This window comes from Camelus bactrianus, chromosome 1 (assembly GCF_048773025.1).
Source record: "Camelus bactrianus isolate YW-2024 breed Bactrian camel chromosome 1, ASM4877302v1, whole genome shotgun sequence".
Lineage (NCBI taxonomy): Eukaryota > Metazoa > Chordata > Mammalia > Artiodactyla > Camelidae > Camelus > Camelus bactrianus.
Window position 1 is genome coordinate 76,839,874 of NC_133539.1, and position 26,839 is coordinate 76,866,712.

At 34.4% G+C, this 26,839-nt stretch overlaps 1 protein-coding gene across 6 annotated transcripts in view; it reads left to right on the forward strand.

Annotated features, from left to right (window-relative positions):
• TBL1XR1 (TBL1X/Y related 1) overlaps nucleotides 1–26,315 on the forward strand; it is a 155,744-nt gene extending 129,429 nt beyond the window's left edge. For all 6 annotated transcript variants that reach the window (XM_074367686.1, XM_074367674.1, XM_074367682.1 and 3 more), the window contains 9 exons: nucleotides 2,381–2,444; nucleotides 2,538–2,635; nucleotides 3,593–3,653; nucleotides 11,979–12,100; nucleotides 12,243–12,317; nucleotides 16,341–16,468; nucleotides 16,951–17,116; nucleotides 20,308–20,409; nucleotides 21,485–26,315. In XM_074367686.1, coding sequence (XP_074223787.1) covers nucleotides 2,381–2,444; nucleotides 2,538–2,635; nucleotides 3,593–3,653; nucleotides 11,979–12,100; nucleotides 12,243–12,317; nucleotides 16,341–16,468; nucleotides 16,951–17,116; nucleotides 20,308–20,409; nucleotides 21,485–21,511 — 843 coding nt within the window. In that variant the 3' untranslated portion in view covers nucleotides 21,512–26,315. The remainder of the gene's footprint in view (nucleotides 1–2,380; nucleotides 2,445–2,537; nucleotides 2,636–3,592; nucleotides 3,654–11,978; nucleotides 12,101–12,242; nucleotides 12,318–16,340; nucleotides 16,469–16,950; nucleotides 17,117–20,307; nucleotides 20,410–21,484) is intronic.
• Nucleotides 26,316–26,839: the final 524 nt, after the last annotated feature.

Here is a 26,839-nt window from a genome sequence, read left to right on the forward strand (position 1 = left end):
ACCTACAGGATCTCTGTAAAACTGGTGGTCGATTGCTCTCTGCTTCATTTTCCTCACATGTAAAATATAAGTGTATTAAATGATATCTACTTAAATGACATAATAGATGAAAATCAGTAACAGGCAAATACCAAGTTCTTAACTACTAAATCCTTTGCTGGGGGAATAAGAAAAATCTATATAATAAAAACGTGTTCTTGTTTCTCTAATTTTTCTGGGAACTGATGAAAACTTCATTGTCGGCTGCGTTTTAGGGACTGTTAGTCTAGATTACTTCCAAGCTTTATTCTGGCTGTAGGACTCTTACAGTTCTCCAATTCTATATTGAAACATCATCTTTCAAGGATAACTTGACTACTGACTTACCAGAAAATTTTACTTCATTATTGATAGAGCTTCATCACCCTTTCAGTTTCAAATACATGATTAACAGCTTTGTTCCATTCCCATGATTAATTTGTGAGAAATTAGCATTTTAAAGTTATTGAATCTTTTTCTTTATTCCATGTTGTCTTTTTCCTTCCTTGTAACTTTGCAACCATTTTTTTTTAAACCCTCCCCACCCTCCCCCAACCCACATTCTAAGAAGACTCTAAGACTATGTCAGTGACACCAGGAATTTTAGGGGTCAGCTGTCCTTCCATTAAGTGAACATCCTTTCCTTCTCTGGCCTCTGTTTACCAACTTTTTGTGGGGCTTTCCAAAGAGTCTTCCAAGTCTCATTCCAAAGAATGAGATCTGTTTTTAACAATGATTGCTCTAGCTAAAGTTCTCGGTTTCTGTGAAATTCTTCCAGAACTCATAGGCAGGTTTTTTGGTGTTTTCTTCCAACTTTCCAACAATGTTTTTATCCTTCCCCTTCTATAAAGCTGGTAATTCTAAAAATGAAGAGGTTTAGCTCATTTCAGTATTACTTGGTTACAGGGTCAGAACTGAAAACTGTCTTCTTAATATGGGACCTTACTGTACCACAGGGCAAAGGCTTTGTAGCCTTCTTGAGCTATTTGGCTCGGAGACCATGTTAATTTAATGAAATTTACAGGTAACACTGAAAAGGATGGTTAACAGATGATTTGTTGAGCAAGGTGGTTCTGAACTGCAAGTTAAAGGTTTTTAAAAAAGTGTGTACTTTTCAGATTTATTATTCACAATGAATTTAAATCTTCTACTAAAATGGGAAAACATTATTGTTGATTGATGGTTCTTTCCCATGACTACAGTAAGAGCCTGTGAGGTGTCTGATCATTCCTACTTTAGTGGTCCATGAACTAAAACATTTGGGGACCGTTAGTTTAAAGGAAACTTTCCATTGTACAGAGCTGTTGGCTTCAACGTTGCCCCTTCTTCCTAAGGTAGAGCCATAGGGGATTTCCAAATCTGGCAAAACTTAATCTACTACCCCTAGAACCAGCATTTATTTGTCACTTACCTGTACAGCTAAATGGCTTGAGAGGTCTGAAAAAGGCGTTATTGTTTTCAGTGCCGTTAATAATAGTATCGCAAAAGTACTAAGGCTAGATTTCATTCTGTTTCTCCAGTAACATTTTACTCATCCCAGAAACAGTTCAATGCACCCTGTAACTAGCATTTCCATGGAGGAAGTTAGAATTGTCCTTCACTGTACCATTAATCAAGGCAGGGCATAGTAAGGGAATTACCAGATTAGAGAAACTGGGATGATTTCTCCTCGTGGAGGGTAGTGCAGGAAGTTGTGCTCACTCCATTACCTATAAAGTCATCCTACACTCTCTTCTGGTTATTTTTTTTAAGGTTGCTGTTTTTATTGGTGAGGATTTCATACTGGGAAAGAATTAACAAAGGGAAGAAACATTCAGTGATATTTAAGGATCTGGTCATCTGAAACAACAATATTGTTTGGATCACACACACATGCACAATTCAGACAGTAAAAGATTTAGAGGGAGGACCATATAAAAAACATGTAATCGTAATGAAATATTTTGGGCAATTTTGCTTTTTACTTTTATTAAATCATTGTAACATTATGATTTTGATGTCCTTCCCACGAACCACCCCCCACCCCCATCTTCAGTCGTGCGCATGTGTGAGAATATAGGTGCACCTTAGCATGCTTAGCATGCATGAGAGTGATACTGATCCTGCTCCAGAGTAGTCCCTGCCATCCTTGAGGTTTGAATGTGCGGGGCTCACAGTGACCAGATGCTGCCAAACTACCAGCTTCATGGCAATGAAGGGTTGCTTCATAGGCCTTTGTTGACACTTCAGGATAAGCGAAACTGAAGGTTTTGAAGCAGAGAAATTCACAGATCTGCTATACCTGGGATTTAAGCATGAAGTATTCTAACATTAAATGCTCTTTCTGGATTATATAATTGAAAGAAGTGTGTTTCTCTGACAGAGTGAAGGTACACTTCTAGCAACTGGTTCCTATGATGGGTTTGCCAGAATATGGACAAAAGATGGTAAATGAAGCATTTTTCTTTTCATTTGCTGTTATTGTTGAACTAAATTACAAAGCTTAAAGTAATTTTAATGTTTTTCCTTTTGAATATTAGGTAACCTTGCTAGCACCTTGGGGCAGCATAAAGGCCCTATATTTGCATTAAAATGGAATAAGAAAGGAAATTTCATCCTAAGTGCTGGAGTAGACAAGGTAACAAGGATATTAAACTAACTTTTGTAAAGATTAATTTGTTAAAGAGTGTAATTGATAATACTGACCACAAGTACTAGAGTGACTAGATGAGGAATCTTAGAGCCAGTCTGTTAGCTGAACTCCTGATGCTTAATTGTGAAAATGTAAGAAATGCCATATCTTTCCAGCTCTTTTCACCTCATGAGGCTGCTAAATATAGTTAGGTCAAAGCGTGGCCTTCTTTCTCCTTCATTTTTTTAAAGTTATTTCCTTTACCACACCTCCCGAAATGGATACAAGATTTAAGATTATTTTAATCCAGGAAAGTACATGCTCATCTTTAACTGAGTGTGTTGCTGAAAGGGAAGTAGAGAGAAAAAGGGAAGAGAAGTGAAGGGTGCCAGGAATGGGAAGAAAAACCCTTATTAATCGTTACTGCCATTGTAAAATACTTTATGACCGCAAAATTATAAAATTAGTGATGTGAGGGTATTAAAGGAATTAAGACTATGTGCATTCAGATTTGTATATCATACTTTGATTGTAATATATAAGACAGTTTTAATTATTCTCAAAATTCAACCTGCCTTTGTATGTAAATGTGAGCTTTATAAATCTTAATATTGGGAATTAGCTGATTATTAACCAGGCATTCGCCTCCTTATAGTTTAAATAGCTGTAAAAATCTTTGGAGTTTCTTAAGCAGTCTCATATAATGTCTGGTACTTTGTGGACAACCAGTAATTATTATTTGAAGTAAGTTGACTGATGAAAAATCACCAGAGAAAAATTAAACTGGTTAATAATAATTTCCCCCCAAAATGGTTTATAGCCTCATTTTACTAATGGTAAATGTTACAAAGTTAAATGCACACTGTTGTTTCATATTGCTTTAATATAGTTAGGCACCTAATTTATGCATCTGTGATAAGTTCCTTTTAACTTCTTAGCAATGTATTTTCTTTCTTTTCTCAGACTACAATTATTTGGGATGCACATACTGGTGAAGCCAAGCAACAATTTCCTTTTCATTCAGGTAAATCTTCACAATTTACATAAGAACTATGGTTTTCTTTTATTTTTCTAATTAAACTTAATAGCGTATAATTCATTTAAAATCTTGAAATATCAACTATCAATCTTGTTACCAGTTCTTTGAGGAGTTGATGTTCCATGACTTTTAGATTGTTAATTGTCAGAGGATCATCAGACATTTTCTGTGAAATGTAGCATATAAAAGCATTTGCAGCCTGGTGCAATTAGGGTTGGTATTATTTAATGGTATAAGAACATAGATTTTTGAATCAGGAGGTCTAGGTTTGATTGTCAGTTCCACCCCACTTAACAAGTCATTTAACCTTTCTGAGCCTCATTTTCTCTATCTGTAAATGAGGGATAGAAGTAATACCATTTGTTAAGAGGATAAGACTAATGTATATGAAAATATTGTATCAACTCCTACAAATTTAGATACTGTCATTTTTCATTTTGGGTTTATGTATCTAAATCATTTCTGCTGTTGTACCTGAAATGATGCAGGCTTTCCTGCTATCGCTGGCACTTTGGTGCTTTAGATGGCTTTCTCTTTTAAGAAGTAGTTTGATCCTTATATCTAATAAATCTGACCCTCAAGACAGTGTGCTCCTTTCTCCATGGTACACAGCCATGCACCAGGGCATGCATACATCCTGTGTAGGCAGCTGGATTTTAGTGCCTGTTCCCCTGCCTAGAACTTTTGTGCCTGCTTTCAGGGAACTTCCTCATGACAGTTAACTGATGCTAAACTGGAATGAGATACCTAACTATTAAAACAGTAGTTTTAGTACTGCCTGATTTAACTGCTTCTTTCAAGATTTTGTTGTGTTTGGGAAGAGTTCTGAATTGGAGACTGACTTAAGTAACTGGTTATTTTCAAATCTTTGGTAACAACCCTTTTTACATAAAGCTTCTGACATTTTGCTTTTTTGTATTTCTCCATTTAACGTGATTAAACAAGCCAAATAAGGTACAACATGATTTTTCAGTAATATCTGAATAACAATTTTGCAAGCATTATGTTGCACAGTTCAGCTTAAGACTGGCCACATTAATAAGCATTTTACACATCAGTTTTTACCTGTTTTATTTTCTCTTCACCTTTGTTTCTAGTCCTTACTTAGATAGAATTCTCTTAGACCTCTGGCTGTTCTGCCTAAAAGTTTCTCCTACCTCCTAGGAGTGTTGGAAAATTGAAACAAGTGTACATGTGACGCTGTTAGTAGCTACCATAAAGTGTGTACTACCTTTGGGCTGAAGTTGACACTCTTTGTATATACATGATCCCGTTTAGTTTTGTCTACAGCCCAGTGAGGTAGATGGTGTTGAAGTCATTTTACAAATAAATAAGCTTTTTACCCATAATGTTCTTTCTGCCATGCTTTTTGACCACATTCAAGACAATGAATACATCCGTTTGCTTCAGAAGTTTCTTTCTGCCCCTTTGAAATCATTCCCTTCCTCTTCCCCAGGCAACCACTGATAGTCTTTCTGTCACCAGAAATTAGTTTACATTATGTAAATAGAATCACATAGTGTCTGTTCTTTTTTTGGTCTGGTTTCTTTCACTCTGCATAATTATTTTACATTCCTTTTGATTTATGAGTAGTATTCATTATGTTGATATACCAGTTTATTTATTTATTTACCTGTTGACACAAGTTTGATGTGTCCAGGTTTTAGCTATTACAAAAAAAACTGCTATCAATATTCATGTACAAGTCTTTTTATATGATCTTGTGTTTTTGTTTCTCTTCTGTAAAGACTTAGGGATGTAATGGCTAGATATATGGTAGGTATATGTTTAACTTGTTAATAAACTGCCAAACTTTTTTCCAAAGTTTATGTTTTCCAAACTGGTTTACATTCTCAACAGCAGTGGGTAATCCAGCCCCTCCATATCCTTGCCAGCACTTCGTATGTGGTCAGACTTTTTACTTGTAGCCACACTAATAAGTATGTAGTGGTGTCTCAATGTGTTTTTCATTTGCATTTTCTAATGACTAATAATGTTGAGCATCTCTTTGTCATATGCTAATTTACCATCTGTATATCTTCTTTGGCGAAGTGTCTATTCAAATCTTTGGATTTTTAATTGTTTATTGTTTTCTTATTGTTGAGTTTTGTGAGCTCTTTATATGTTCTGGATACAAGTCCTTTATCAAGTATTTACAAATATTGTCTCACAGTCTGTGACTTGTCTTTGCATTGTTTTGGCAGTGTCCCTCAAAGATCAGATGTTATTAATGTTAATGAATTCCTTAATTTATTAAGTTGTTCATTTATATCTTATGCTTTGTGTCAATCTAATTTGCTGTTTTTCTGTTTGCTTGATGTGGAAGTTGGGGTCAATGGTTTGAGACCTTCCTGCTTTTCTAATAATGGATATTTAGTGCTATAAATTTAACTTTAACTACTACTTAGTGACATCTCACAATTTTTTATATGTTGTGTTTTCATTCAGTTCAAAATCTTTTTTAGTTTAATTTTTATTTCTTCTTTGACCCATGGGTTATTTAGAAGTATGCTAATTTCAGATTATTTAGGAAATTTCCCAAGAACTTTGTAATACTGATTTGTGATTTAATTCCATTGTTCCCATAAATGTCATTTAGGTCAAGGTTTTTGATAATGTTGTTCAAATCTTTTATAGCCCTTACTGAATTTTCTTTCTATTCATGCTGTCTGTTACTGAGAAGAGGGATATTGAAATCATCTACAATAACTGGAAAATAGTAATTTTTTTTTTTGAAGCTCTGTCCATTTTTGCCTCATGTAGTTTGAAACAATGTTATTAGGGGCATGAACATTTAGGAATGGTGCATCCTTATGTTGAATTTACCCCTTTACTATTTTGTTTAAGACCCTCGTTTTCCCATTTCGTTTTCTGTGCTTTGAAATCTACCTTCTCTGATATTAATATAGCCCTTCCAGTTTTCTTTTGGTTAGTGTTGGCATGGTATGTATTTCTCCATGCTTTTACTTTCAGTCTCTTGATGTCTTTATATTTGAAATGTATTTTCTGTATGTGCCATATATTGCTTATTCATAAAATATTAACATCTGCCTTTTAATGGCAGTATTTACGCTACTTATGTTTAATAGAATTACTGATTGCAACTAGATTATAGTTCTATTTATCTATTCTTTTCCTATTTTTTTGCTTCCATTTGGAGTAATTGAATATTTTTATGATTGTATTTTTTATTTGGTGGGCTATTAACTATAAATCTTTCATTTTTATGGTTGCATTGTCATTTATAGTACACATTAATTTAACACCATCTGCCTTCAAGTGATATTTTAAAGGCATTAAATAATAAAATAATTTTTCTCATGTCGTAACCATTTCCAACTCTTCATTCCTTTGCATACATGGTTTGATATGGTAGCATTTATCTTCTGCCTGAACTGCTTTAACATTCCTTATAGTGCAAATCTAATGTTGATGAATTTTTAAAATTTTGATATATATGAGTAGATCTTTATTTCACCTTCATTTTTGAAAGATATTTTTTCAGTACTTTAAGGAAAATGTTGCTCTATTCTCTTATTTACCTAATTTCCAACTTAACTTGCTAACATTTTCATCCTTATTTCTCTGTACATAATTTGTTTTGTTTTCTCTGGCTGCTTTTAAAATTTTCTTTTTAATCATTGATTTTAAACAATTTGAGTATGTTGTACCTTGGTTTAGTTTTCTTTATGTTTCATGTCCTTGGAGCTTCTTGGATGTATTTGTTCATAGTTTTCTTCAAATTTGAAAACTTTTGACCATTATTTTTTTTTAAATGTATTCCCCCCCCCCCCCACTTTTTAACCTGAAATTCTGTGTATGTTTATTAATCTGCTTGATGTCCCACAGTACACTGATGATCTGTTCATTTCTTTATTCAGTCTTTCTCTGTTGGCTTAAAAAATTTTTTTTTAATAGTTCCTTTGCTGTTTTCAAGGTCACGGGTTTTTTTCTTCTGTAATATCTAATCTTCAGTTCATCCATCCAGTACATTTCTACCTCACATGTTTCAGTTTTAATCTGTAGAAGTTTAATTTAGGTCTTTTCTACATCTTCCATGTCTCTACTTAACTGTTTGAACATGTGATAGGTAGCTACAAGTGCTTGACTGTCTGTCTGCTGACTCTGACATCTCTGTCTGTTCTGGGTCACTTCCGATGATTTGATTTTTCTCCTCATCTCGGTGATATTTTCCTGTATCTTTGCATGCCTTTTTACTTTTGATTAGAAGTGAGACATTGTGAATTTTACCTTGTTGCTTGCTGGGTATTTTTGTATTCTTGTAAGTGTCTGTGAACTTTGTTCTGGAACACAGAAATGGTTTGAGCCTTTTGGATCATACTTATAAGATATGTTAAATGGCAGTGAAACAGTGCTCACTGTAGGACTGATTATTTCCTGACTAGTACCAGGCAAGGACCTAAGTGTACTCTAATCAGTACTCCATGAGTTAAGACGTTTTCTATTCCGGTGTACCCTTGAGTATCAGACATTGTTCCTTTTAATTCTGTTGAGTGGTTTTCCCCCAGGTCTCAGCTAGTGTCTTCACATGCTCGTGCTCATTAGTACTCAGCTAAATTTGTGAGTAGGGCCTGCTGCAGATCTTCAGAATTCTCTGCTGTGTGGCTGTCACTTTTCCTGTACTTTTTCCCATGAATTCTAGCTGCCTTTGTCTCCCCAGATCCTCAGCTTTATCCCTTCAGCTCAGGAATTTCACTGGACTCTGCCTAGGGAGGTTCCTCTTCCTTGTGCCAAGTTATAAAGGCACATGTTTGGTTGATTTTTTTTTTTTTTCTGTCAGGAATCACTGTCCTTTGTTGCCTGATGTCCAGAGTCTTAAACTGTTATTTTACGTATTTTGTAGTTTTTTTGGTTGTTTGGAGCACAAGGTAAATTTGGTCCGTGTTACTCCGTCTTAACCAGAAATGAAAGTCTACCATGCTTTCCAAACTACCATATTTTAATTCTTATACTCTATTTTCTTCCATATACACTCTTACATAAAGCATAAATCATGATTATATATGAGTCATAATGAGTTACCTTACCACTTTATACCCATTCAATGGCAATAAAAAACAATGTTTAGGATAATGTGGAGAAATTAGAATCCTTACACTCTGCTAGCAGGTATGGAAAATGGTATAAGTCATTGTGGGAAACAATATGACAGTTCCTCGAAAAGCTGAACATAGAAATACCATATGACTCAGTAATTCTGCTGCTAGGTATATATCCAAAAGAGTTGAAAGCAGGTACTTGAACAGATTCTTGTATGTCAGTGTTCATACCAGCATTATTCACCAGAGGATGGGAACAGCCTACTGTCCATCAGCAGATGAATGGATAAACAGAATGTAGTCTATAAGTACAATGCATTATTATTCAGCCATAAAAATAAATGAAGTTCTGACACATGCTATAATACAAGAGAACTTGTACACATTATGCTAAGTGAAATAAATGAGACACAAGAGGGTAAAGAGTGTGGTTCTACTTATGTGAAGTAGTCAGAATAGGCAGATTCATAGAGACAAAAAGTAAAACTTTGAGATTATCAGGGGCTAGGAGGAGGGAGAAATTTAATTATTGCTTAATGGGTTGCAGAGTTTCTGTTTGGGGTGATGAAAAAGTTTTGGAAATAGTGGTGATGGTTGCACAACATTTTGAATGTATTTGATACCATTGAATTTTACACTTAATAAAATGACAAGTTTTATATATGACCACAATATTTTTAAATTATTAATATAACATACTAAAAACCATTGAATTGAATTGCACGCTTTAAATGAGTGAAATTTATGTTACGTGAATTGTACCTCAGTGGAGCTGTTTATTAAAAAAAGCAAATGAATAATAAATGTTGTTTCCCCCTTTCCTTATAGGTTTGTTACCTTTTAAATTATGAAGGATGCATGGGTTAACAAAAAAATTAGAATTGGAGCACACAGAAATTTAATCTTAGCTCCAGGAATTTAAAAGATTGTGTAACCCTAGGCAAATAAAGTTTTCTTAGCCCCTTTCATCCCGTGTAAAAGGAGACAGTAGCACAAACACACCTCTCACACATTATCTATGTAAAAGTACATTTTATGTAAGAGACATGTTTCTATCCTGAAGAACCTGTGTTACCTAGACTCATCTTAGGAATAAATATAAAGCAAGGAGGTATATGGTCTTAGATTATACCAAACTGTGGTTGTTGTGTTTTAGGAGCCAGGTGTATCACAGAAGCATTAGTCCTGCAGCTCATGTTGTAGCATTCCCTAGCTTTTTCCAGTTATCTTTGCCTGGTTATACAGTTTGTTTCTGTTTTGTTCTGAACCTGATGGTGTATTTGTTTGAGAGCTACTTCTGATTTTCTTAGCCTCCCGTCTAATATTTCACAGATGGTTCTCTACCACATTAACACCTGCTGCAGCATGGCAGATCCTAGGCCTTTTGCATAGCATGTTGTTACACCTTTAATTGTCTTTTGAATTAGCTAGATTTGCAAGCCTCCCCACCCCGCCCTCCCCCCACCTCTTCTCAACACTAAAACAAATTATTTACCAAAGAAATGTTTTGTTAAGAATGTTTTTGAAATTATGTCTTAAGTAATAATATTTAATGTCAGAATGAAGGTGTTTTAGTTGCTGAATCCAATGCCAGGTACAAAAACAGAATCTAAACCAGGTAATCCCAGAAAGGGAATATAATACTAGGAAATAGTGGCAGAAGTATTGCCAAGAGTGAAAAATAGAGGAAGGTGAGGTAACCCAGAGTTTAACAACTGCGGTAAACCTGAGACTGTAGAGAAGATAGGATCCAAACGCCCAGTGGGAATGAGGACTTTAGAGGAGAGGCTGCCTGGCAAGAACGGGCACCATGGAGTAGTCCTGTCACCACCAGAAGCCCAGCCTGCAAGAACGGTGACAGCGGAAGTGCCCGGCTGCTCTTTCCCCTGGCCCTGGGCTCATGGCAGTGTCTTCCCCTGGACGAACCCCTCTGGACACCTGCAGGCACAGGGGCCTGGGATGTGTGATTTGCAGGAGGCAGTCCCCTGGGGTCAGGGCTCAGCAGGGCAAAGCGTGGTAAGGACTGGACCCAGGGTCATCTGCGCTGCTCTAGGAAGTTGTGATGCAGAGTCCACGCACAGTGCTCATCACAGTTGGACTGTATTTTTGTTTCCTGACTGATTTCCTCAGATTCTCCCAGAAGCAGACTTTGAGTGAAGTGATTTATTTAAAAATCCTTCCCAGGAGAAACAAGTGAGGAACTCTGTGTGGGAAGCAGAAGGGAAAAGCGGGAAGGAGCCAAGGAAGGGAGCAGTTTCTGGTGAAGAAGCCCAGTCCCATCCTGATCAGGCAGGGCCCTGGAGTGCTTGTTACACCTCAGGATCTGCCTCATCTTGAGCCAAGGGCGCTGATCTCCCCTTCACCCCGCTACCTACCGCCTGCTCTAAATCTGTTTTTTTTTTTTTTTTTTTTGGCATGCTTCTATTGCTTAACCCAATTACTTGCTATCATTACCTTAATCTGCATTGCTAATTATAGAGAGCCTTTGCGCTATGCAGCAGGGGAAAATGAAAGGAAAGAATCTTTAATCATATCAGAGCTAAAATAAGTATTAAATGCCAGCTGGCTTTTGGGCCTCTGAGGTTTTAAATTCAATGATGTAGATTTTAAGAGGGATTTGACAAGAATCACCTAGAAGAAAATCTATTTGCGATTCATGGAATATTCCACTTATTAGCTGAGTAGATAATGGAAATGATAACTTACACAGTGTAACACCCGTCTAACTTGTAATTTACGAAGTACTTTTCATACGCATTATCTAACTTGGTTTTCACAATATCCTTCTGTACTAAGCTTAAAGGTTTTATCCGCCCCCCACTCCCCGCTTTTTTTAATTAGAAAAATAACATGCGAGGTTAGATGACTTGCTTAGGGCTCACTGGTTTTGGAGTGCCAGAACCAAGGCTGCTTATTCATTGAACATTCACAGAATTTGAGAAATAAAAGGAAGGTAAAGCATCACATTTAATTTTATCATTTTACAAATGAGGAACCAAGAATCCAGTGCTAGTAGTTTACAGAGTGGGTTCTAAGGAGCCCTAATCTCCTGGTGACTAGGCCAGTGTACTTTCTGCTGGATAGCTAAACTGAAATTTATTAATATTTGTGATGTTTAGATACTGTGATTTTTAAAAATTCTGTTAGTATCTTTAAAAAGTATAAAGTGAAATATTTAGATTCCTATTAGTGTCCTTAATGATTTCAGTACATGCAGACTGAATGCAAATCTCACCTTTTTTCTTTTTAGCACCAGCGTTGGATGTTGATTGGCAGAGCAACAACACCTTTGCTTCTTGTAGTACAGATATGTGCATTCATGTCTGTAAACTAGGACAAGACAGACCTATTAAAACATTCCAGGGACACACGGTGAGAAACCTTTATTCCCTCCTTCAAAGTGATCATGATGAATAAGTAATGTTTCAGAGTGGTTTTGAAGTAAGTATGTTTAATACCCGAAGAGTAGCCAAGTCTATAAAGTGAAAATGTCTGTATTTACTGTTATTTTTAGAATGAAGTAAATGCTATCAAATGGGACCCAACTGGCAATCTCCTGGCCTCCTGTTCTGATGACATGACTTTGAAGGTAATTCAGACAGTAGGAGGGAATGGTGTGCAGTTACACAGTGAGACTGCTCTGGCTGTTTTAAGATTGTTTAGAATGTCTTTTGTAATTTATTGATACTTAAATGTAGCTAAGGACTTACTCTACTTTTTAATGATCATTGTTTTTTATATTTTCTTTTGTGAATTATTTCAGATGTTTGAATATAGCAAATAAGTTATATTTTAAAAAATGACTATGATGGGAATTATAATACTAAGGTTTGTGCTGTTATAATTTGTCTTCACTATTAGAAAGTCATATATTGGTACATGTAAAGATCTGACTCATAAGTAGTGAAGATCTTTGTAGTATTCACGGGTTTGACTGAAATTCTGCGAATTGTATTAATTTGATTTTGCTGTGGTATGAACATGTATAACCCTTGCTGGGAAACTGGTACGTAGCAGAGAATCATTTAACTGGTGAGTGAGCCTAGCTGACGTGTCAGTATCCACATCTCAACCTTCATTTATGCTTTTCTTGTTGTGTTAACTAAAAGCAAAACTAATACCTTGCCCCTTCACACATCACACACCAGCGTTAGAGGGGAGAAAAAGCATTTTGAGATAAAGAACAACCTAATACTAACCTTCTGAATTAATGATGCTTGAGCCCTTTCTTTCATCATGCTAAGTCTACTGAAAATAACTTACCTTTGACTTTGCAATGCCATTGACTGCAGACGTAATGACCCTTACCAGTAGGATACTCATGGGGGAAACTGCTTTTTCTCTTCCCATGAGCAGACTAAATATAACCTTGGTAAACCTGATGGTTTTTTTCTTTAAATACCTGCTATGTTTTTAAGTTAGATAGGTGATTTTCCTCAAGCCTGGGCTCCCTTGCAAACATTGCTAGTAAAAATACTTTTCTTCACACTTACGTTTGTGAGATTGCTTTGCACACACCATATTTAACACTTATCAAATGGAGGGGCTTCTGGAACAGAGTATGGCCCATATGAGGGAGTGAAAGAAGGCCCATGGCGAGAGAGCCCACTATCAGGGGTTGAGTTGCAATTAGAGAAGTTTAAACTAGAAAGTGGTAGAGAGCTTTTCTTTGTTCTAAGAATAGTAAAAGGTCATAGAATTTTAAAGCAGAAACTAGAAGGATGGATAATGTCTAGTGAAGCCATGTTCTGCAAACAGGGAAAAGCAAATTAGTGAGGAGAATGTATACAACTTGTACAGTGCTTTTGAGTCATGGAAGTGAAGATGCTAGATGGATCTGATGCTCAGAGAACAGCTCTAAGCTTGACATAAAATTTAGGGAATTCTCAGCAGATTCTCGGGTGGTCATTCAAAGCCATGAGCATGGACAAAATTGTGTAGGTAGAAAGTATAGAGTAAGAGAAGATGAAACCTAATACAGTCTTAAGAAACATCAACATTTACCAGCTCAAGAGAAATGAGCTTCCAAAAGGAAACCTTAGAAGGAATGACCTCAGTGGAAACTGTAAAGAGTATTTCAAGGAAGGTAATGGTTTAGAGTGATCAGTAGTATCAGTGCTATTGAAAGGTCAAATGAAATATGTTTTGGAAACATACTTTTTGGATTTATTTACATGGAGTTATATATACCTAGGATACAAAAACATTATGATACTGCTTTGTTATCTCTTACTAGTTATATTGCAGAAGTGTGAAGCCTGGCTAATGTTTTTTGAAGTATAGTTTGTTACAATGTTGTATTGATTTCTGGTGTACAGCATAGTGATTTATTTACACATACATATATATTCCTTTTCATATTCTTTTTCATTAAAGGCTATTACAAGGTATTGAATATAGTTTTCTGTGGAAGCCCAGCTAATTTTGTTTGTTTGTAGGCACTTGGGTTTGGTGGGAGTTTTTTGTTTGTTTTTGTTGTTGTTGTTTTGTTTTTAAGGTTGAATTTATTAATTTTTTTACTTCTCTAATTAAAATTTTTGCAAGAGGGGAGGTAATTAGGTTTATTTATTTATTTATTTACTTTCTAAGTGGAGGTACTGGGGATTGAACTCAGGACCCTGTGCATACTAGGCATGCACTCCACCACTGAGCCATACCTCCCCCTTGGGTTTGGTGTTTATTTGTATTTGGCAAGACTCACCCACCCCATGTCTTTATTGAGTGATTTTTGTCAGAACTATTCTTGGTGTACATTTCTCTTAATTTTTGCTCAAAAATAATGTGAATTTTTAATCTATAAGCATAGGTGTGTTATCAACTCAAGAAAGGCTTGTTCTCTACTCACCATTTTAACTATTGCTTTGTTAGTTTTCATGGTTTCTTCTATATGAAACTTCTAAAATTTTTTAAATTTTATTATGGTAGGAACATATAACATGAGATCTGTTCTTTTAACAGATTTTTAAATGTACAGCTCAGTATTGTTATCTGCAGGCACAGTATTGTATAGCAAATCTCTAGAACTGATATTTTATACTTGTTGGTTAGCAACTCCCCCTCTCCCCAGCCCCTGACAACCACCATTCTTTTCTTGGCTTCTATAAGTTTGACTCTTAGATGCCTAATGTAAATGGAATCATGCAATATTTGTCCTTAAGATTCATTCATGCTGTCATATATTACAGGATTTCCTTCTATGTTAAGACTGAATAATACTCCACTGTATGTACATATGTTGTGTGTGTATACATTTTCTTTATCCATTCATCCATTGATGGACACTTAGGTTGTATCCATATCTTGGCTTTTGGTAATAGTGCTGCAGTGAACAAGGGAATGCAGATACTTCCTCAGGATCCTGATTGCAATTTTTTTGGATATTCATAAGAAGAATTGTTGGATCATATGGTAGTAGTTCTTAAAATCTGGGGCAGAACCTTCATGTTGGTTTTTCATGGCAGCTATACCATTTTGCATTCACATCAGCAGTGTACAAGGGATCCAGTTTCTCCACATCCTTGTCAACATTTATTGTATTCTAAAAATTTATAGTAGCCACCCTAACAGTTGTGAAGTGATACCTCCATTGTAGCTTTGATTTGCATTTCCTTGATTAGTGACAGTGAGCATCATTTCATACACCTATTGCCCATTTATATATCTTCTTTGGAGAAATGTCTATTCAAGTCCTCTGCCCATTTTTAAATTGGGTTATTAGGTGTTTTTGCTGTTGAGTTGTAGGATTTCCTTATGTATTTTGGAAATTAACTCCTTACTGGATATATGGTTTGCAGTATATTCTCTCATTCCATAGGTTGCTTTTTATTTTATTATTTCCTTTGCTGTGCAGAAGCTTTTTAATTTTACATAGTCTCACTTGCCTTTTTTTTTTTTTTTTTTTTTTGCTTTTGTTGCCTATGCTTTGGGGTCAGCCTGAATCATGTTAGTATTATCTGTATGCTGCTTATCTATTTTACCTTCTCCATTGCAAAATATTACCTGATACTAAATTCTAAGAGGGATTTGTAAGGTAGATCTTTTGTTTAAAAGACAGCATAAAAACTAATGCCTTAAACATTTTAGGATCGTTACCCAAGGAACTTAGTGAATATTGACGTTTGTGCCATCTGAAGCTATCAAAAGTAATCTTAGCCACTATATATAAAAACAGATTAAAAAAACAAATTTATTCTGTGTAGCACAGGGGACTATATTTAATATCTCATAATAACCTTTAATGAAAAAGAATATGAAAACAAATATGTGTATGTAGATGCATGACTGGGATACTGTGCTGTACACCAGAAACTGACACATTGTAACTTACTGTACTTCCAGGTTTAAAAAAAAATGATTTTAGGACTATAGTTAGTTTAATCCTGAAGCCTCACAATAGTGAATATTTAGAAAGGACTTGATGCTTATTTGTCATTTTAGAAAGATAAATGTTAAATATATTCTCCTACATTTTAATTTCTTTGCAAGTATTCCCTTAATCTCTGTAATCGTGCTTCTGGTTGCACTGCTTATATTTTGCACTGGGAAAATAGTATTATAAATGTATCCTTTGTATGGAAGAATAATTACATACTTTTTTTTCTTTTTTGCTTAGATATGGAGTATGAAACAAGACAATTGTGTCCATGATTTGCAAGCACATAATAAAGAAATTTATACTATCAAGTGGAGTCCAACAGGGCCAGGGACAAATAATCCAAATGCCAACCTTATGTTAGCAAGGTAACATTTCTGTTTTACTTTTCCTTTTATGAGTCTTTGAAAGTTTCTTATAAGTATGACAGAAAATTATATCTGGAGATATCAAATATTTACTGATATCAAATACTATTTTAAACCCAAGTAATTGAGATACAGTACCATAAAGCTTTTTCAGCATCTTTTTAGAAAGATAAAGTTAAAAATATGTTCAGTACAGTGTTTCAAAACTATGGGTCAATATAAAGAAATTATTTAAAGAGCAAAGGAATACAGTGAATTAGTTCGTTTATGTTTTCCTGTTCCGGAACTTGGAGATGCCGTTAATTAAGCTGCTTTTTTTCCTGTTAGCTGTGTTTCCAGAACATTTCCTTCCTAACAGCACGGTCTGTTTCTCATGAGGAATTGTGGCTGGCTATTAAGAATGGCTGAATATTGTAGATTGGGGGTGGGGCTAAGAGTATATTTTATTAATTATAAAATCTTTTTTTTTTCTCCCTTGTCAGTGCATCCTTTGATTCTACTGTTAGACTATGGGATGTAGACCGAGGAATTTGCATCCATACTTTGACAAAACACCAAGAGCCTGTGTACAGTGTAGCTTTCAGTCCTGATGGCAGGTATCTGGCAAGTGGTTCTTTTGACAAGTGTGTGCACATCTGGAACACACAGGTATGTATGAGTTATTGAAATAGTCAAGTAGTCTTATATTGGCAAGAAGCATTTGCCTATCTATACGAATATTTTCTTCACTTTTGGTTATCATTCCTTTTGTGACATTAATTCAATTCTTAGTTTTTAAATGACTATTTTTGAGGAGAATTTACGGCTTAGTAAAGATTAAGACCAACTGAAGTTACACTTTCATAGTGTAGACTAGAATTTAAAGATCAATTTAGATTCTCTGTTTTATCGTTCCGACAGTTTTGCAAACATAAAATGTTAGAGTTTAGGATGCATTTATTTAGCTAAATGATATTATTTCTTTATTTTCTAAAATAATTATCTTTGAAGGAAGTATGAGCAGTAGAAAAAAATACACTAAAGGACAAGATTTTATGCTTGAACACATGATTTATCAGAAACAAACTTAAAACTATACTACCTTTTTAGGGATAATGCTACGGAGATCCTTTCTTGAAAGTGGAGAAAACGGCCTCTTTTTTTTTTTATCTTAGTGTTTTGGTTTTTATGTGCCGTGTATTCTTTGGTAGCAGTCATGCGAGTTTCCCTGCCGCACCCCTCCCCACCCCCCATTCTCCCTTCTGTGATGAGATCTTTGCTGGTTGTAGTACACACATACTGAGTTACTGTGGACTGTCTTTCTATAGTTGGTCAGACTATTTTGCAGAAGTCATTTTCAGATACTGTTTTTTGATTAAGTTACACATTCAAATGTTCAAAAAACCTCCCAAACGCTGTAAAAAGGTATACACTGAGAAGTCTTGCCCTCATTTTTTTTTTCTTGATCCTCTGTAGGTAACTTTTTTTATTGGTTTCTCTTTTATTCTTCTTGAGTTTTTTGGTAAAAAAAAAAGCATTATGATGTTTTAACTTTATACTCCCACTGTCTAGTGTTTTCATTTGTATTTTTAACTCCCTTAAAATTGGTTTTCATGTATGGTGTGAGGTAGAGTTCTAATTTTATCTTTCTGTATGGATAGCCACTTGTAGCAGCAAAGCTTACTGTTCCTTTACTGTTTCATAATGTCAGTTCTTTCATATGCTGAGTTCTTGTGTGGTTTATTCATAGATTGTTGTTTTCCATTGATTGATAAATTTGTATGTACATGCATCATTAGCTTAGTTTTAGTAACTGTGACTTTGTAAGTCCCCCATACCAAGTCTTTTTCCACCCCCTTCACTAAAGTTCTAACAATTTTTTCATAAAGATCTTTTTTCTTAATTTTTTCTGAGGTACCTTATGGATTTTATTGTTACCATGAATAGCATCTTTATAACAATATATTCATTTTACTTATTGATGGTTGCTCCCGTTTGGAACATTATAAATTTTGGCATATTGATATTTAATCCATCATCCCTTCTGAGCTCTCTTAATTACTTTTAATGGTTTATATTTCCTTAGCTTTCCTTTCAAATTAACCTTTCTGTTGTGATTGAATAGCAGAAGCTTTTTTGATACAATCTATAGATAACCTGCCTTTTGTATACATTTTCCATCACTCATTTACTCCATTTTGACTCCATTTTAAGTAAATCAATTTAAAAAAAATTTTGTTATAGAACTGTAAAGTTCTAATGGAAGATACTGCTTGACTTTTAAGGGCATTTGAGCAACTATCCATCCGTACTGTTCTGTTGTATCACTATCGTGTATTAAAATGTCATTTTACTTTTTTTCTTCTATGTTTGAAAATAGTAAAATGCATCTTGTGAGTTTTTAGTGTAGAGAAAGGCATTATCTTTTTGTCGCATATACATGTAGTTTTTTTCTTTCATTACTTGAATAATATGTTACCTAAGTATTTGGCAGGTAGGTTGTTACAGTCTAGTCTGAACACAGATTTGAGTAGATGCTAATGATCCTTTGGCATTTGTTAATGTGATAGCTCTGGCTTGTTGACCATACTATTTTGGTTCATTTAAAGCCTAATTCAGGCTTAGAAATTGGTAAGTACTATTGAAAGGAAGTTTTGATTTTTTTTTTTAAATCCCAAAGTTGACTGTCCTATAGATTTTACTTTCTGTACATCAGTGGAGTTTAGATAATGTTGGTGCCACTCCCTTCTCTCCTAATTAACTGTAGATACTTAAGACCTACTATACTCATACTTTCTCATGAATCTCTTAACATTGTGGGAAATTTTAGGTTGGAGGGGTGGGGGATGACTGTTGGGCCTTCCCAGTGTGACCAGCTGTAGCAGTGCATCTGTGGTTTCTGCAGTATTACCAGACAAGAGGAAAGCAGGGGGAAATGGTCACCAGCTCAGTGATTAGCTCAGGGCTGGCTGTCTCGGAAGGTATTTACAAGATACGTGTCTTGCTGCTAGGTTGTTTTTAGATAGTTATGCTACTTCTAGTTGGATTTTTTTAGGTCACTGTAAAGCTGAGAGATACTTTTCTGATTTATCAGGGCAGATCACTAGAATCTATTTTTCATTGTTCAGTTTCTCACAGCAGAACCTGTGACCTTTGACCTGCTTAATGACTAATTTCCTAAGATAATACATTTTTGTACTCAGTTTTAATTATCGAATGGCAGCTGTGAATGATTTTGGTTTCCATTGCTGAAGGAATAAAATAATTTAGTTATGTTTATGACTCAGCTTTAATTGATGAAATTGTTAGTGTTCCTGGTTGTACTTTTTTTTTAAGTTATAACATCTTTTAATAATACTGTACATATATTCTTTTACTTCTTTTATAATTCCACTAGCTTAGGGATTAGTCAGTAAATATGGAGTAACAGACTTACACTGGAATTGCCTTTACTAGTTTATTATACTTCCTCTTTAGGATGTTTTGTCAAGAGATTCTGACTTAATTTTGTTTCTCTATAATTTGGCCAAACTCATGCATACTTCAGCAACAACAGTTTATTTCAAGTCATGCATTGAATGTTTACTTCTAGCCATTGTTAACTGTCAAAGAGGCCACAGATAACTTAGCTAAGAATGGTTATCAGTACTGGAGAAACTGTGTGTGTGATCTGTTCAGAGCAGGCTGGTGTTATCTTTTTATAGAAGGATCATCGTATTATGTATCTAATATTTCAGAACTTGTGTTTATTTCAGAGTTGGTTTGCTAGAAGTAAACCCACACAATATTTAACCTCCATATTTGGACATATATAATAATATATTTTATCATTTTTGAGATTCTGTTTTTCATTATTTTAGACAGGTGCTCTAGTTCACAGCTATAGGGGAACAGGTGGAATTTTTGAAGTTTGTTGGAATGCAGCAGGAGACAAGGTTGGAGCCAGTGCATCAGATGGTTCAGTAAGTATACTGAAGTGTTTCCAAAAGCAGCTGTGTGTGTGTATTTGTGTATATACGTAGTGAATAGATGTGGCTTACTGTGGTAGTGTCTGCAGAAGTGTTAAAATACATTTTATGATATGGTATTGATCTTTTTTACTGAGGGCTCTGTACTTTTCATGTTCACTTTATGCAAATAATGTAAACAGAATTTAGGCCATCTATGCCAGAAGAGTGCTTTCACAATCAAGAAATGGGCAGTTATTTTTAATGTAAACCTTCATCAGTGAAATTAAATACAGCAGAGTACCACTCTGAGAGAGATTTGAATTTATAATGCCTATTTCTACCTTCTCTTCCTTAAAGAAGAGTGTTGGTGGCCCAGGGAAGGGAGAATAGAGGCAGTTGAGTCTGCATTGAGAAATGTGTGATACTGAGACACTTTCAGGATACGCCTGGCCAACTGTTTACAGAAATACTAGTTACGGCTTCCAAAGTTCTGAAAGCAAAGAGAAGATGTAAAGGATATAGCCATTAGCTGTTTACTGAAGCAACAGTTTTAATAAAATCAGTAGTGTCTCATTAAGGTCCAAGAGATAGAAAATGGTCTGTTTTGAGCATGTTTTTTCCTACTTTTTAATTAACAGAGAGTAAATCTTCAAAATTTTAGCCATGGTTCTTCTTCTGTATCATTAGTTCCTAGTTGTTTCCTTCTTGTACTTTCAGACAATTTGTGATTTTTAAAAAAATTTTTTATTGAATTATAGTCAGTTTATAATGTGTCAGTTTCTGGTGTACAACATAATACTTTAGTCATAGAGGAACATACATATATTTGTTTTCGTATTCTTTTTTGTTATAGGTTACTACAAGATGCTGAGTATAGTTTCCTGTGCTGTACAGTATAAACTTGTTGTTCATCTGTTTTATATGTATTATGTGATTTCTGTTGGTGTCCACTGCTGTGATTGCTTTTAGTTTACCAGTTTCGTGAACTTGGAACTAAGAAATAGATTCCAAACAGTTCTATTGAAAAGTTAAACTAAAAAGGTGCAATGGAATTGTTTACACACGTGATTATTTTACTTTCTTACAGGTTTGTGTATTAGACCTTCGGAAATAGCGCTACTAGTTGGAAGCCATGGACCGACTATGAATGTGTACATAGCCAAAATGACTGTCCCTGACCCAAGTACTGCTATAGTCCTTCTTGAACCATGGCCAGTCCACTACAGCCAAATCTAAAAGAAATATATACATGCAGTGTATATAAACAAAATTGCACCCTGAAGATGACAGAATTTTGTCACAGCTTGTGAATTCTGTTCACCAAGTGCTGGAATCTAATCTGCTGTGCCCCTAAAATAGCATTTAGAAGTTTTGGATATGAAAAACAGAAGAGAGAAAAAATATGCGTTATAAAAGCAGCCCATACATGTACCAGTTTTTGGATACTAATGACAGCCTTGTTTCTCCCCTTTGAATCAGCAGACACCATGGATTATATTCTTTTTTCCCTTCAGTAGTTTAGCAGTTTGTATGTACAGAGGAAATGGACTTACAAAAACTTGCAGCAGTAGTTTGTTCTTGCTTTTAAACTTCGTTTTTGGTTTAGTTTATGGATGCATGAAGTAAGGGAGTGAATCTGTTTCTTGTTTATATTTTTTTCACCTTTTAAACAAAAAAAAAATCTTAAAAATATTTTAATGCATTCTTTTGAAGAGATAGATGTTTGGTACATTTTATGGCTCCCAGAGCATATATTCAATTGGTGCATGTTGTGGAAGGGGGAATTGGAAATTAAATGGAACTATATGACTTTGGTCATGTCAATCTGTAAGACACATCAGTAAAAGGGTATTATGCTCTGTTGGGTATTTTGTTTGTTTTTTTGTTTGTTTTTTTTGCTTCTTTTTTTTTGTGATGTGGCTTAAATGCAATAGTTTCTTTTTTGGGACATATTTCTGCCAATTAAAAGACTAGAAGGGCACAATTTTTTTTTAATACCATAGAGAAGATGCATAAAAGAAATCTTCTGATATCTGTAGCCATAACTAAATTATGGTTAAAATGTGCACTATTGTGAAAAGGAGCAAAGTAGCTTTGGGGATTTTTTGTTGTTTGTTTGTTTCTTTTGCTTTGTTTTTTAAGAGATTAAAATGTTTCTGGATAAGGATTAGCTTCTCAAAGTGTCCATCATTCTGTGTAGAAGCTTAAATATGTAATGTAACCAAACTCCAGTATTAAAAATCTCTCATGTTATTTTTCTTTATACAAAGCAAGATAACGGCATATAACACTGCCATTACATGGCAAAATGTTTGCTACCTTAGTTTAAAAACAATCTTTAAAACGAAAGACTTGCTTCAAGATGTTTTTAAATAGCAGTGATTCAAATTTTTTTTTAAAAAAGTATAATTGCACTAACTTCCCTGCTGCTCTGATTCTGCGTTTGTGGTACTTGTGACTACATTTTTTTCAAATATAGATAGAGTTAAGCTGCTATTTTTTTGTTTTTCAGTAATCACTACTATATCATGTCTTTTACTCTGTTTATAATATCACGTATTTTCTTAAAGATGTAGGTATCAGATCAAACCTCTTGTGCTCATGCAACTAAAAGCTAAAATATACAGAATTTATAAATGATAGCATGGGACTGTTTATATGTTTGATTAACAGGGTTTGTCATGATTAATGTAATAATCCAGAAGTGTCAATTTTGAAGAGAATAGTTGTCAAATTTATATCTCAAAGATTTCAATTAAGGAATATCATTTGTTATCAAGTTTAGCAAATTTATAACACTATTTCTGTCACTAATTATTTTTAAGCCATTACTGCTAAAATTTTAACCTATGTTTTAAGTTTAAGTAGAAACTGATTTAACCCAAGTAATTCAGCTTTGATTTTCAGCATTTGTTGTTTTGCTATTTTTACAAAACAGCACTGATTGAAGCAAGTCTTGGTTTACTAAGGTAGGATAGCATTTGCTATTGGTAAAGAGAATAAATACACTTAATTTCACTATACATTGTTATATGTACCCCAGTTGTTGTTAGTGGGGACTATGATACTGTAATAATATTTTTTAAAATTTACATCCAGAGAGGCAGTCATTCATGATGGTTTTGTGCCAGCTGTTCTTAGGGTTTTGGATCACATTATAGATATTTAGAACTATTACCCTGTGACTTATGTAGGAAACCTAATATGCTGAGTATCTGGCACTTGAAATCCTGCTTTTATTGCTGGAGGTCCACATCTGTGGTTGACCTCTATTGTTGTTTTAAAAAAAATAAAAATAAAAAAATCTGTGCAATAATTTTTAAATGTGCTCCCAGGAATAGACACAAATGTTTTGAGTATGTTTAAGCTGCATTTTCCTTTAGCGATGCATTTGTCAATTGCACTGAATTTAAATCTGAAAGTCAGAGGTGATTATTGATAGAACTTTTTGTATTTTGATAATGGACAATTTATTCATTTGCATACAGTTATTGACCTTTTTTTTTCCCAACTGATTGAAAGATAGTCGAGAAGTTCTGCAGTATAGCTGCCCAAATAGACAGCTACATGTTTATGGTATTGTCATCTTTTCTTTCTTTCTGTTTTTTAATCTTTAGCTATTTTACTTAAGCATAATAGCCACAATAGGACATATAAAAGATTATAAATACAGAGCTTTATTATCCTGAAGTCTTGGGTCTTTTAAGTGCAAACTATCAGAAAGGTATCCATTCTGTAGGCGTGGGTTCTTTATGAGCATTCAGTTGTTTCTTTTTGCTGCTGTTCTCAAGTCATCATTGCCTGCTGATGTGCCACGATGCTGCTCCAGTAGACAAAAGTAAGATTGCCTCTAATTTGAGCAGTAACATGATTATAAGAGACCAAGTTTCACAGCCTGTAAAGTTCTATGTTTGAGGTTCTTGCTTCTTTTTCCTTCATTTTTTTCCCCTCTGAGAACTTATTTCTGAAGATCTTTTGATTCCAATAGGTTTTCTGTGGTATTCATTATATATCATTGTTGTATAGGCTACTGTAAGAAACTTGTAAGGAAAAATAGAAAGGGAAACTTGAATGAATAGAATATTCTTGATTAAAATAGAGTAAAAAAAGAGCAGCTGTCACTCTTAAACATCTAAAGGAATATCTTTTTCTTCTCCATGTGGGAAAATCCCGTTAAGTTCTTATATTTATTCCATTCCCAATTTCCTGTCATTGATCAGGTATCATCATTGACTTTCCAGTGACTTTTAGAAGTGGTAAGTTTTAATTTCCTAATAGGTCTTAGAGTGTATCGAATTCTGTTTTAATTAATTATTCTCTAGGTAAGTATGTTTTAGGATTAAACACCTTTTACAGATACTGAAAGTGCCTCCTTTTGTGGTGTAAAAAAACAAATTATGGTGCAAAAAGTAATCATTAGATTGAATTACATGAAGGTTTTTTGCTTTTTGACATATAAAAATGTCAAGAGAAAGGCCAAAGATTTGTACTTTTTCACTTAACTTATAAAGCACTCCTTTTTTTCCTTAAACTTATTTCTGTCAAATTAGATTTAATGAGAGAGTACTATTTTTAAGGAGCTATCTGTTTATGTAGAATGATTTTGTTAAGAGTAATGTAAACTATTACTGAGTAGAGGCCTGAAGAGGAGTATGCATTTTTGCTATTTAAAGGAATCACAAATGGCCATTCTTATATCAGCAAAAATGTTGTTTTACTAGATGAGCAGGAAAAAAAGATCTCAAATGCAGTGCGATTTACTCTTTTCAAAACAGTTTTCATTTACTGAAATACATTGTACATTTCCATAGTACCTGGATTTATTCTCACATGCTAAGGGCGGTACTTGCATTTGGTGAATTACTGTTGACAGTTTCCACAGAAATCCCATTTCAGTGGACCAACATTGTGGCATGGCAGCAAATGCCAGCATTTTGGGGAATAGCAGCAAATCTATAAGAGACCCTGGTTGGTTTGGGGTGTGGGGTGGGTTGGTTTGTTTGTTTGTTTTTCTTCTGAATCAGCAGGGATGGAAGGGGAATAGGGAAGTTATGAATTACTCCTTCTGATAGTAGCTCTGAAGCGTCACATTCAATATCAATTTTTTAAAACATGATTCTAGTTAAATGTAGAAGAAAGAGACAAAAAAAGAGGAAGTGTTCACTTTTTAATACACTGATTTAGAAAATTGATGTCTTATATCAGTAGTTCTGAAGTATTAATAGCATTCTTTATTTCTGCCTTTATGTTGACAGTGTTGAAGCAGGGTGAATAACTAGGGCATATTTTTTTTTTCCTAGTAAGCTGTTTCATGATGTTTTCTTTGGAGTTTCTGGATAAGTTCAAGAAAACATTCTGCATGTTGTATTTAGTCTGATGTACTTATCCATCTCATTAAAAACAAAAACACACAGACTGCATTTTGTAGCTCTGTAATCCCTAAATACAGAAGTAATTTTCTTCTTTCCTGACTTTGACATTGTAGTTATAATGTTCTAATTTTTTATTTTTTACAAATCCTTTGGGTCTAATTCTGTGAGCCTACCTATAGCACTGGATTAAAATGTCTGCATCATTTCTTTAGTTATCCAGTTAACTTTAAAACTGTTGTAAAAGTGTAAACCAGCCCATGACAGTTTTTGTACCTGTTTAAGAACTTTATTGTTCAGTTTTCATGATTATTGTGTGAGGAAGACTGATAGAGATGTTCTATGCTGTCCTGGACCATGTTAATTACACTTCTGATGTATTTTGGTTCCACATCACAATGATTTGTCCCCAGTGACCCTTTTATCCTTTCTAGGCACATTTTTTTGTTGTTGTTGTTGTTGCAGTTTCCCTTTGCATTGTATTGCTTTGACAACTGTAATTTGAATCAGATCTGAAAGAGGTCCAGAATAAAATATATTTTGATATTATGTTGGCTGTGTACATATATAAAACCTTTGATATCTATCTAGTTTGTACAGACTGTTCGGTAGTCAAGTAAAGGGAGAGGGATGCTATTTCCTGTTTACAATTTCTTGTTTACAGTTTAATTACAGTTACTCCTCCAGTGTTCTTTTGTAGAATAAACTGTTCTGCTCTGAGTTAGCTTCATAACATATATAACACATCTGTTATCCCACATTGGTGTTACAAATGATAGCAGCTTACCATCAGAACCTAAACGACTGTATTTCATAAATATATTGTTTTACAAGATAGACACTTAAAGTAAGCCCATAGATAAAATTTTGCTATTTTATTACTTCTCGTAGGAGATGACTTTTTAAATGAAGGGATTATTTACTATTTTTATTAAAGAATAATAGAGCATTTAATCAGCTAAGGAATAGCAATTACTTTTAAATTATTTTGAAAAATCAATATTGTACTTAAAAGACATTGTTTCACATAATCAAACTAACAGGTTCATTTGCTTAGTGTGCGTTTGAGCACA